Source organism: Myotis lucifugus, unplaced genomic scaffold, assembly GCF_000147115.1.
Source record: "Myotis lucifugus unplaced genomic scaffold, Myoluc2.0 scaffold_80, whole genome shotgun sequence".
Taxonomy (NCBI): domain Eukaryota; kingdom Metazoa; phylum Chordata; class Mammalia; order Chiroptera; family Vespertilionidae; genus Myotis; species Myotis lucifugus.
In genome coordinates, this window is record NW_005871128.1 from 399,400 (window position 1) to 413,069 (window position 13,670).

The window sequence follows — 13,670 nt, forward strand, 5'->3', positions numbered from 1 at the left end:
CTTATTTGCCCAATATTATATTGCTAAGATACAAGTATGTTGATAGATATAATCTAGGTTATTTATTTAATTACTTTGTACTATTTCACTGGATAAATTTATGGCATATTTACTTTTAAATTGATAGGTATTTAGATTATTTCCTATTGTCCTCTTTTTCTTTAATGTAAAGCATCCATAAAATATTTATGTACATGATTTCTTGGGTCAGGTGCAGGAGTTTCTCTAGGGTATACTAGTATACCTGGGGACCAAATTGCTGAGTCAGAGAGCATACCCATGTTCTTTGTCTCTGGAATATTGTCCAATTGCTTTCCAAAGTGGATTTACCAAGTCACTCTCCCTTTAACTGTATGTGACATCTTTGTGCTCCACATCCTTGCCAGCATATAGTATTGCCAATTTAGTGGGTAGGAAATAATATTTCATTATGGGTTTAATTTGTATTTTCCTGATTACTAGTAAAATTGCATATTTTGTCATGTTTTGTTTTTGTCATTCATACTTCTTATTTTTTGTATTTCCTTCTTTTATAATTTGCTAATTATTTCATTTATTTATAAAATTGATGTGGAGAGCATATGTATTTATTATTATTATTATTATTACTAGAGGCCCGGTGCACAAAAATTTGTGCACTGGCGGGGGGTGGGGTGGGGTGTGTGTCCCTCAGCCCGGCCTGTGCCCTCTCACAGTCTGGGACCCCTCGGGAGATAACGACCTGCTGGCTTAGGCCCGCTCCCGGGTGGCAGAGGGCAGGCCCAATCCCTAGGTGCAGCCCCTGGTCGGGCTCAGAGCAGGACCGATTGGGGAGTTGGGGCGCCACCCCCTGTCATGCACAGAGAAGGGCGGATCGGGAGGTTGCGATGCCACCCCCAGTCACGCTCAGGGTAGTGCCTATTGGGGGGTTGGGGCACCACCCCCTATCACACTCAAGGCAGGGTCAATGGGGAGGTGGCGGTGCCACCCACTGTCACGCACAGAGCAGGGCGGATCAGGTGGTTGGGGTGCTGCCCCCTGTCACGCACAGAGCAGGGTCCATCAGGGGGTTGGGGAGCTCCCCCCTGTCATGCACAGAGTAGTGCCGATAGGGGAGTTGGGGCACCACCCCCTCCACCCCCTGTCACACACAGAGCAGGGCAGATCAGGGGGTTGGGGCATTCCCCCCTGTCACACACAGTGCAGGGCCCATGGGGGGGTGGGGAGCTCCCTCCTATCAGGCACAGAGCAGGGCTGATCAGGGGGTTGGGAGACCTTCCCCTGTCACGAACAGATCAGGGCGGATAGGGAGGTTGTGGCCCCGCCCCCTGTCACACACAGAGCCGCAGGGCTAATCAGGGGGCTTGGGCGCTGCCCCCTGTCATGCTGCTCCAGGGGCCAGGAGGCCTCACGGCTCCGCTGATCCCAGTGCTGGGAGGCATATTACCCTCTTACTATATAGGATAGAGGCCTGGTGCATGGGTGGGGGCCGGCTGGTTTGCCCTGAAGGGTGTCCTGGATCAGGGTGGGGGTCCTTCTTGGGTGCCTGGCCAGCCTGGATGAGGCAATGATGGCTGTTTGCAGCTGGTCACACCCCCTTCAGGATGGGGGTCCCCACTGGGGTGCCTGGCCAGTCTGGGTGAGGGGCTGAGGGCCGTTTTTAGGCTGGCGGGTGACTGAAGCTCCCAACCTCTCCTTTTTTTCTTTTTTTTTTTAAATTCTTGGATTTATTTACCTTCTATGGCTGTCACTGGTGCTGAGAGCAGTCTTTAGCTCTGAGGCTCGGCTCCAGCTCTGAGACCTTGGCTGCTGAAAGCAGGTCTCTGGGTTTGTTTGGGTTGTGGTCCTGCTCGCTCCAGCTCTGACGGCTGAAAGCAGGTTTCTGGGGATTGTTTAACTTCTATATTTGCAACATAGTTGCTTAGACTGCAGCTCAGAGGCCAGCAGCAGCAGGCGGGGAACCTTGGCTTCCTTTGTCACTGGAGCAAGCAAGCCTCCTGTTTGCTTCAGCTGCCTGGCTGCCGGCCGCCATCTTGGTTGGCAGTTAATTTGCATATCTTGCTGACTAGCCAATGGGAAGGGTAGTGAAGTTATGGTTAATTACCATGTTTCTCTATTATTAGATAGGATTTGCATCTAAGAGTTAAAAAAATTTTTTTTTGCTTAATCCCTTCACTTTTTTCACCCAGTCTCTCAACCCACCTCTTCTCTAACAGCTGCCAGTCTGCTCTCCATGTCTATAAGTCTACCTCCACCCTGCTCCCTCATTCATTCTGTTCATTAGATTCCACACATAAGTGAAATCATGTGGTATTTTTCTTTCTCTGACTGGCTCATTTCACTTAGCATAATATTCTCCAGGTCCATCCATGCTGTCATAAATAGTAAGATTTCATCTTGTTTATGACCAAGTAATATTCCATTGTGTAAATGTACCACAGCTTTTTTTTTACCCACTGATGGGCCCTTGGGCTGCTTCCAAATCCTGACTATTGAAAATGATGTTCCAAGAACATAGGGGTGCATGTGTTCTTTCAAAGCAGTGTTTCCAGTTTCCTCAGATATATTCCCCAAAGTGGAATCACTGGGGCACAAGGCAGTTCCATTTTTAATGTTTTCAGTTAATTCCATGCTGATTTCCACAGTGGCTGCATCAATCTGCATTCCCACCAACAGTGCACAAAGGTTCCCTTTTCTCTGCATCCCCACCAACACTTATTGTTTGTTGATGTGTTGATGAGAGTCATTTTGACAGGTGAGATGGTATCTCATTGTGGTTTTAATTTGCATCTCTCTGATGATTAGTGATAGGGAGCATCTTTTCATATGTCCATTGGCCATCTGTATGCCCTCTTTGGAGAAGTGTCTATTCAGGTCCTTTGTCCATTTTTTTTAATCGAATTTGGGTTTTTTTGGTGTTGAGTTAAATAAGTTCCTTACGAACTTTGGATATTAACTTCTTTTCTGATGTATCATTGGCGAATATGTCCTCCCATTCAGTGAGTTGTCTTTTCATTTTGTGGATGGTTCCTTTTGCTGGGAAAAAACTTTTTAGTTTGATATAGTCCCATTTGTTAATTTTTTCTTGCCCGAGGAGATATATCAGGAAAAATATAGCTAAGAGAGATGTCAGAGATTTTTACTGCCTATGTTTTCTTCTAAGATTTTTATGGTTTCTAGTCTTACATTTAAATCTTTAATCCATTTTTGTATGGTATAAGAAGGGGGTATAATTTTATTTTTTTGCACATATCTGTCTTATTTTCCTAACACCATTTAATAAATAGACTATCTTTACCCCATTGTATTTTCTTGCCTCCTTAGTCAAATATTAATTGATCACAAAAGCATGGATTTATTTCTGGGCTCTCTAGTATGTTCCACTGATCTATATGTCTGTTTTTATGCCAGTACCATGATGTTTGGATTACTATGGCCTTGTATTATAGTTTGATATTAGATAGTGTGATTCCTCCAACTTTGTTCTTCTTTCTCATGATTGCTGAAGCTATTTGGGATCTTTATGGTTCCATAGAATTTTTGGAATATTTGTTCTAATTCTGTGAAATAGACCACTGGTATCTTGATAGGAATTATGTTGAATCTATAGATTGCTTTGGGTAGTATGGACATTTTAATGATATTAATTCTTCCTATTCATGAGCATGGTGTATGCCTTCACTTATTTGTATCTTCTTTAGTTTCTTTCTTCAGTGTCTTATAACTTTCTGAGTAGTCTTTTATATTCTTGGTTAAATTTATTTCAAGGTATTTTTTGATGCAATTGTAAATGGGATTGTTTTCCTAGTTTCCCTTCCTGAAAGTTCATTATTGGTGTACAAAAATGCAACTGATTTCTGGATATTTATTTTGCATCAGCTATTTTACTGAATTCATTTATCAGTTCTAGTAGTATTTTTGGTGGAGTCTTTAGGGCTCTCTAGAACAGCATGCCATCTGCAAATAATGACAGTTTACTTCTTCCTTATAAATCCTTTTTTGAACTACAACATCTTTTCCTCACCAATGAATTAGCATAGCATTTTTCCATCTGTGGATTAACATAGCAGTTAACTCTTTGTGTAACATTTTGTTTGTGTATCTCTTTCTCTCATAAGGCTATGAATTCAAGTGTGAGCAGGAGCAGACATTTTTATTTTGATTTTCTTAGTCCCTGGCACAAAGGTGACATTCAGCAAAATTGCTTGAATTGAATTGAGAATGTCACTTAATTTAACATGTTTGCTATTATAAATTTGAGATGTTTACTTACATCATTTTGAAAGCATTCTTGTCAGTCTTTTTCATGTGATATATGCATATATATTTACATGCATACACACACACATAAGTACATATCACTTGAAAGAGTGACAATTTGCAATGGAGTCAGATTAATTTGGTCCTTTTATTAAACTTTAAAATAGGGCTTCCCTCAATTTGTAGGCAGAGTTTCTCTTAGAACACTTCTAAGGTCAAGATAGGTTAATATATTCAGATGGGATTGAAATAACAGATGTATTGCTATTTCTAGTCCTGAGCTGTTGGGGAAGCAAGGAGGAAGGAGGCATAATTGTACAATGCTTTGTCATCTTAGCAGCTCATCAATATTAGCAGCTGACACAGGCAAGTGTTTGCTAATGAATTCTATTGGCTGACACTGACTTTGTCGTTACAACCATTGCTTCCTTGACATCTCTTAGATTGGCATGTGGCACAAGACTCCGTGCGCAGCTGGTACCTTGGATTTGAATGTACTGTGAGTTCTCTGGCATTGTTAGTACAATTCCTTGTTATTGTCACCATGTCATACCTTTGACATCAAAAATGGCTGCATTTCGTCTCTGTGTTTATTGCTTTATATCACAGTAGTTATGTTTTAGTTGATAGGACTTTTTATAGTGGCAGCAGATAACATGTTAAATTAGCTATGGACTGATGCATGCTCAATTTTTGAATTGCTCAAGGAAAGTTGATTTTAGTAAGACTTTATATAATGAGTAGCAATTTAAGTAAATTGTGGGTTGCAGTGAGAATCATGAATTTGTAGAACTGCTTTTTATTTAAGATGTAACTGTTTTTGACTAAACTTGAGGTTATATATATTTTTTATTTTTAAACATTTTAAGTAGAAGAACTTGGGATTGTAAAAATGTATTATCATTTGAATGATTTGTTCGTAGAATATGTTTCAAAATGCAATTTTAACTTCTATTTATTTTTTTGCAATTTTAACATATTCTTAGTTATTTGTTGGGATTACAAAATATAGAAGCCACAATTCTCACATTTTCTCCTTTATCTTACCTTGAACTTCTCTCTCTCTCTCTCTCTCTCTCTCTCTCTCTCTCTCTCTCTCTCTCTTCCCCCTCTCCCTTTTTCTTATCTCTGTCTCTCCTGATCCCTCCCTTCTCTCTTTCCTAATCTGGCACCCAAACATTTTTCCCCTCTTCAGGTGAAACTTAGCACTCAACTTTTAAAGTTTTATTACCTGTTCCACCTCCCCTCCCCCCACCTGCCAAAGTGTCCTTTGAAACTAAGAATTATCCACAGTAGTGACTGGAGATAAGATTGCTATTTATGGTGCTGCACATAATTACACTTACTGTTGGGTGTGTCAAGTCTACGATGATGGAATAATAAATGGGTACTGAATGTTCCTGCAGCTTTTATTTGTGAGGCATTGCTCATGCAGTCAGGGTCACATTACCTAGATGTAAGTGAAATAAAACCGGGAGAAGAGGACTTATCTAACCCACCATGAAGGCATTTCAGAGTGATTTGATTGTTTTTCTCTACTTTCTAGCAGGTGGCTATGTGTACATGTGCAATAGCTGGAAAAATTTTTAATTTAGGTTAATAAGAAAGAAAAGTACTCTTTGCCTTGCAAATGCAGGCATCTTTTTTTCTTCTAGAATTCTTCAAATTGGGAAGATTAGTACATTTTCATTGCCTTTTCAGCTGTAACTGTTCACAATGTCCTTGTTGTTGTAAAGGCCTTTTCACCTCACAGTTAAGGGGGCAGTTGAATCATGAATTTTTATTCCAGAAATTCAGCACTTGTGAAGTTCTGTAAAATTTTGTCTTTTCTTCCTCCCTCCCTCCCTCCCTCCCCCCTCTCTTTCTCTCTCTTTCTCTTTCTTTCTTTCTTTCTTTCTTTCTTTCTTTCTTTCTTTCTTTCTTTCTTTCTTTCTTTTTTTTCTAAGAAGTTATTTTGCTAAGACTTGAAGGTTTTTTTGAGATGATGTCAGAAGTTACTATAGAAATGTGTTCAGATTCTATGACAAACACCCACTTCTTGGGAGACCCAATAGGATGGATAGATCTGATTTCTAATCCCCTGCACTTATCCTGTAGATAGATTCTCACTGGTAATTGCATCCATAGGAGAATTTTTATCTTTAGTAAAGCACGGGCTCTACCTGGGCGTTCTCACGTCGATACCGAGGGGCATGGCCAGGTTAACCTGAGAGTAACACCTCCACCCTCTTCCTCTCTCCTGACTCCAGTCTCATAGTATCTAACTGCATCTCTGAGACACACAGTTCTGAGAAGCATTGTAGGACAATGGTTAAAGTTATGTTGCCATGGAGTTAGGCAGACTTGGATTTGAGTTCTAGATCTATCATTTGCTTGGTGTATGACCCTGTGAGAGGTTATTTAACTATTTTAAAAAATATCCTTAGGACTTTATTTTTAGAGAAATTTAGCCTCTAATTTCATGTTTACCATGATATCATGACTATTATCACCAACTCTGATTAAGTCAAAATTCTATCTGGGATGTTTGAAGATAGCAGGTTTCTCATTTATAGCTAGGATACTGGTCAACAAAAGGAATCAATGATTAAAGGGTGGAAGCCCAGCAGGGTGAGTCTTAGCAGTTTTACAAGGACAGCTGTGTAGTGTCCTGTGCGAAGCCTTCACCTTATCAAGTACAGATCTATTGCTTTGAAGAGATTATTGTGTATAATCTCTTACAGTTGTCTTCACATTAAGCATCTATTCATGTCCCCAGAATTCTAGCCTCATCTCAAGGAATCTCTTATTTCCCCCTCCTTGGCAGTCTCATAGCTTATTAAACTTTATTTTCCTTTATCTTGGTGACTTCTAAGTCTACATTTACTACTCTCACTTCTGAATTCTAGTTGTATATTTCCATCTTCTACCTGCAGCCCAATAATACCTCAAATTTATTATCTCTATAATAAAGTGATTTCTCTTCTTTTTTGCTAGTGGTATTAGTGTGTCTCAACTCTATTTTTTAAATTTCAAAATAGAATAAGTTTCTAAGTGTAATCTCTAATTTTATTTATATATATGTTTCATATACTTAATGGGCATTCTCAATGATTCAAAAAGTAGGAACATATACTACACATATTCCCTGAAAAACTTATTAAAATATATGAACTGCAAAACACAGGAAACAACAAAAAATGAGGAAGTGTTTAAAAACAAAATGATAAAAACAGGTGCTAAAATATGTTTTAGCAATGAATATAAAGGGAACAAATATCTTCTTTAAGGCCCTCATGGAATCCTACCTCCTCAAAAGTCCTATATAATAAAAGGCTAATATGCAAATTGTCCCCTGGATGGGGAGTTCCACCAGGAGTTCAACCAGGAGTTTGACTAGGGGGCAGGGCTGGCCGGCCAACCACCTGCGACCCCTCCCCCCAGCTGGCCCTGCCCCCGATTGCCCCCCCCCCCATCAGGGGCGGGGCTGGGCGGCATGGCTGGCTTGGCCTGATCAACCCCCAGTCAGGGCAGGCCAGCTCGACCCCACCTATGCACAAATTCGTGCACTGGGCCTCTAGGAATGTATAAATTTCTTAGGCTGCATTCCAAACTCTGTATTCTCTCCTGGACCCATCATAACCAGCCTGATTCATATGTCCTAAGTCCTAGATAAATGGAACTGTTTTCTATGCACACACCAATTTTGGCCTTAGCCTTGCTTACATTTATCACCTTTGCATGTTTGTTCATTTGTTTTCTATCTGCACTTACTCCTTGGGTAGGGGCTATAATTGAATATCAAGGCTTCAAGCGATCTATATATCTTGATAATTCCCACATTTATATTTTCAGACAAAACCTCACATTCAAACTCCTGATTCAACATCTTTACTTAGATTTCTACAAGACCTCTCCAACCCTGCATGTCCAAATTTAACTCCTATTTTTTCTCAGTGTAGATTAGTTAGTTTTTGTCCCATTTCAGTTAAAGGCAACTCCATTTTTTCCAGTCACTCAATTCCAAAACTTTGGAATAATCATTAACTCCCCTCATCTCCCATACCCCACAGCCTGTCCATTAGCATCACTATGGCTCTCTCCTCCAAACAGTCAGTCTCCCCAGTTCTTACTTCCTCCACAGCTACTATCTTGGTCCAAAACCAATCTTTTCTTGCCTAGATTTAGTGCAAAATTAGTGCCCCCTCTTCTCTCTCTTTGCTTCCAACCCACATTACCCCACGGTCTATTTGCTTCCAACCAATGTGCCATAAGAATTTTTAAAACATGCAAGACCTGACTATTTAGTCAGGGGCACTGACCTCTTGTCCTTAGATTGTTAAATTAAAAAAATGACAACAGCCAACATAACAATAGCTGTCCAGGGTGAATGTATCAAAATTTTACTTATTTTTTTGTCAGATCAGCAAAAATTATATTTTTTGGTGTACTGCAGAATTTTAGTAATTAGTTTATGGGTGCCATAGATTAAAAAAAAGATGAAAATTACTGGTCTATTATCTTCTTTTATTTTTAAGTGTAAACATTTATTCTCTTGCAAAGTTTTAGATTCTCCCACTCCCAGTCCTTTCCAGGACATTTTGTCAAAGCAAATCAGTTAAAATAAGCCAATATGATTAGTGTCTATTGCCCAATAATTGCCTGTACATATAAAATAAAATGATTGTTCAGTTATATTTTTGCTTCAGGCTAACAAAGGATTCATTGTCCCTTTTTGATAATTGATACTTGTGATTTGTTAGAAACAAGGTAAGCATATTTTGTACTAATATGTTTTAATATAAAGTATATTCTTTTAATATTTTTACCTTTTTATATTTCACTTGATATTAAAAATATCAAAGCTACAGAAAAGTTTCAAGAATAGTAAATTTCAAGAAAAGCAAAAATTGCCCTAGCCGGTTTGGCTCAGTGGATAGAGCATCGGCTTGCGGATTGAAAGGTCCCAGGTTCGATTCCGGTCAAGGGCATGTACCTGGGTTGCGGGCACATCCCCAGTAGGGGGCGTGCAAGAGGCAGCTGAGTCGATGTTTCTCTCTCATCGATGTTTCTAACTCTGTATCCCTCTCCCTTCCTCTCTGTAAAAAATCAATAAAATATATTTTTAAAAAAAAGAAAAGCAAAAATCCTTCATCTAGATTCACCAATTATTTAACATTTTGACGTATTTGCTTTATACCTCTATATCTATCATTTATCTATCTATTTATCTAGCTATCATTTTTCTTGTTCATTTTTCTTGAACCAATTGAGAGTAATCTATGAATATTATGACATTTCATCCCTAATAGCTCAGCATGGATTTTTCTAAGTATAAGAAAATTTTCTTATGCAACAGTTATCAAATGTAGGAAATTTAGCATAGATACAATAATGTTTCCTAACATATACCCTATATTAATTTTCTCCATTGTTACTACTCTGATCTCAAATTTATCCTTTCTTTTCTGGAGTAGTGCAAAATAATCGCACTGCCCTTTATAATACAAAGTAGGGCAAAAGTAGGTTTCCAGGATACGAAACAGAATTCTTGTATTATTATTTATTAATTATTGTATTTTTCATATGAGCAACTGTAAACTTACTTTTATTCCACTCTGTATTGCCCTTTATAGCATTATTTCTTTGCAATACAGAATGCAGTCTGGGATCATGTTTCATATTTACATGTCATATCTTTTTGGTTTCCTTTATATAAGATAGTTTCTCATCTTTTCTTTGTCTTTTTTGATATTGACATTTTAAAAGTGAGGAATATTTATTTTGTAGTCCTTTTACTTGGGTGATTTTTGCTGTTCCCTCCTTATTAGATTTAGGTTATTTTTGATCAGAATGAAATATAAATGACATAGTCTTCTTATCTTATCATACATATCATATCATATCATACCAGAAAGCACATGATTTCAGTATGTTCACTTAACGTTGATGCTAATGAACACTTGTTTAAGGTGGTATCTACCATACTTGTTCCTTTTGCAATTAATACATAGTCTATGAGGAGATATTAAACCTCCTTGTATTAACTTCTTTTATTTTTGTTGTGTGGTTTAATGTTGTCAATTCTAAATCTGTTAGGTTAATTTGTTTCTGTTTAGATTAACTTTTAGGATCCCCTCCATTATTGTTGATTTGATTTTATCTTTTTAAACATGTAAAACGTTGGCATGATTTTTAAAGTCAAAACTATGCAAAGAAGTATAATTTAAGATATAACTCCCTCCTGCTTTTTCCTTCCCTTCCCCCACTTTAAGTAATCACTATTGATTTCTGTTTTATCTTTCCTGTTTTCTTTCCTAATATAGTAATCAGAATGACTCTTTCAGAAGAAGCATAGTGAAATCATGTTACTGCTTTGCTCCAAATATTCCAATAGTTTCCCATCTCACTCAGAATAAAAACCAAAGCCCTAGTGTCTGACAGGCCCTCATGACCTGGCCCCATTCTCAAGCACTATTGTCTCACCGCCTGTGGCTCTTCCCCAGGATCCCTCATCCTCAGCATCACTAGCCTCTGTTCTTCAAATATGACACATATCTCCCCATCTTTGGGTCTTGGCTTTTGCTGTTCCCTCTTCCTAGAGTATAGATATGTGCATGGTTTATTTCCTCAATTTTCTCAATTCGCTTTTTAAATGTCACCTTCAAGGAAGTCTTCCCCAGTTCAATCGATTTACATCTATTTTACTCCCATCTTCGGATCTTCTGGTGCTCCCTATCCATCTTCCATGCTATTATTCCACCCCGCCCCCCCGGCCCCCCGCCTTAGCACTATAATTTCTAACATGGAACATTTATTTTATTTATTGTCTGTCTCTCTCCCATGGAACAGAGGCTTCAAAAGAGCAGGGATTTTATGTATTTAGTGCACTTTCATATTTCTAGGACCTAGAATAGTGCCTAACACATAGCCAGTGCTCAGATCAGTATTTATTGAACAAACAATGAGTGAATGAACATGGTTGAGGAGACAGCAGTAGAGAACGGCCTTTGAAAGGTCCATACCATTATGGCATCAAAGTTATAACACTACACTGTGGCTGCAACACTTTGGCAACTGTGAGGGTGGAGAGTAGGGAGGTGTTACACAATCTGCTTCAGGGATATAAACTGCTGAGGAGGTGGAAGTTTCTAATTTATAGCAAATAGCTTTGGGGTGTAGATTGTTTATTAATATGAATGAACTGAATGAATTAATTGAGGTGGGTAGTTTCATAGAGGTAACATATTTTAAGTAAAGGAAATGTTATTCAAAGAAAAAAAGGAAATCAGGAAGGAAAAAGAAAGCAAATAGGAATGAATACAATGAAAAGGGCAAAGGAATCAGACTAGTAAGGAGACCCTTGAAAGCTCCTGGTGGCTCCTCCTGAGCGGTCCTGCTTCTTCACCCTGGGACAGCTGGTCAAGTAAGTGTGTGTGTGGCAGTGAGACCACAGGGTATGTTTGTTGGAAGAACATTACTTTGCCCAAATAAAAGAAAGCAGATTTAGCCTGGGCGATGCTGCCATTTGCAGAACTGATTAAGAAGAGTTTACCTAAAAAGCACAAAATAACTTTAGATGCTTATGAAGAAAATACCTTTTTTAGGCTCTTCTATAGTGTGAGATCCTTGCCCTTTGCCAGGAGGCTGTCTGCCAGTTGGAAGCCGACTTTCCGTAGGGCCGGAAGCTGTACTTGGGGAATGCGTCCAAAGGGAGAACATCTGGATGGGTTGAACTTACTCTGTATTGAACTCAATTTCTTGAGCGGAGCAGCTCCCTTTGGGAGTCTTCAGAAAGGGCTCTGGTGTTATTTTCACTTTAGTTCTTGTTCCAAAGATAAAATATGCATATTCTTATGCTAATGTGTTTTCCAGCTATCACACATTTAGTTTAAGGCAGGTGGTTTTGGAAATGAGGTAAAATAGTTTGTCTTTTTTGAAGAAAGTCCAAGGGAAAGAGAGAAACATCTGAGTGGGCTTTGAGGCATCTAACTTCCTGAACATGTCAAAGGTCAGATGCTGGAGTTCAGGGAGGAAGAGGTAAGAACATGACCTAAGTGGGAGACCTGAGAAACAGGGCAAGACACACCAAATGGGCTGGCAGTGTCTTACCCTTCTTTGCTTTCCTTGTGTTTCTGTATCAGACGAGACAACCTTGATGCCAAAGTTGAAAAAGACAAGAGAGCATGAGCAGCCATAGACTATGTCATTACTTAACCTTATCCATGAAGATAAATGCCACCCATCCCACGGTTATCAATGAAAATGGAATATCCACTGGTGAAAGTGGGGGATCTCTCTCCCCACTAGGTGTTGGCGGTTGTGTCCTAACAATATCTCGAGAAAAAGAATTTTCTGAGACTCACATAGGAGGCTGAGTGATTTTTATTTGTGTGGAATTACATCCTTAGGTTTGCAAAGTCCTATTTCCCTTAATCCAGTCCTGGAAAACGTGCAGCTGGGGATTCAGTAGAGCTAGAAGCAAAGCCAGTGTCCAAAGCTTTTGTTCTGTGGTGGAGTTGGGTCCAGTGAAGCATTAGGCTAGTTGCAGTCCATTAGTCCATTGTGTGAGAGGTCCACGTAGGCAAATGCAGGAGCATGAGAGCTCTGCAAGCCAGGAGTCAAGCGTGAGCAAGCGAGAGAGAGAACGCCTTTGTTTAGGAGCTTACCTTAAACCGTCCCGTGCTTGCAGCGGCTGTACCTATTCTGGCCAATGACTTGTTCCCAGGTGTGACTGCCAAGCAAGTATCTTCCCTATGTCATCCAGACCTTACTGGGCATGCGTCTATTCTTCCTTTGTCCAGTCCCTTCCCCTAGGATCTGCAGGGAACAGATCTGGACAGTGTTAAATTGCAGCTTCCTGGCAAAGCAGCACAAATGAATGCCTATATTATTTGGCCTTTCCTTTGCTCCTTTCCTCATATTAATGACTAGGTTAATACAGTGGTATCACCACCATCTCTCGATCGTATTCTTTAAATTACAGGAATATCAAAGAATGTCTCCTGAAGCATATCTGTTTCTTATATGTTAGGGTAAATTGGCTTCTCAACTTGGTTGGGTACTGTTTACCAGTCCCAATCAGGCTCAAAAAGCATTGTGACATAAAATCAGCTACTATGCACTTGAATAATTTAAATTATTCCTATTGCAATGGTCTCAAAATGAATAAGCACATCACTGCTTGTGCCAGACACGGGGAGAAGTTATTAATCTATATTAATTTTTATTTTCACTATTTTAATTTCCACTTAGGTGCATGTTTTATATTGCATATTGTGCAAGAGCACATACATAAGATAATAAATATTCGTATAGTGAAAGCATGTGCCCAAATTATTTTATCGGTGGGTACATACTCCAAAAACCTTGGTGACCACTGTCCCAGTGTGCCCTTTGATACCCTCACCTCAGCTTAAACAATCTTTATGTGCTAGTGCCCTGAGACTGGG

At 39.3% G+C, this 13,670-nt stretch overlaps 1 protein-coding gene across 1 annotated transcript in view; it reads left to right on the forward strand.

The window, feature by feature from the left end:
- MLIP (muscular LMNA interacting protein) overlaps nt 1-13,670 on the forward strand; it is a 178,879-nt gene that overhangs the window by 14,838 nt on the left and 150,371 nt on the right. Inside the window, exon 3 of the mRNA XM_023755584.1 lies at nt 4,683-4,738. Within this exon, the coding sequence (XP_023611352.1) occupies nt 4,683-4,738 (56 nt within the window). The remainder of the gene's footprint in view (nt 1-4,682; nt 4,739-13,670) is intronic.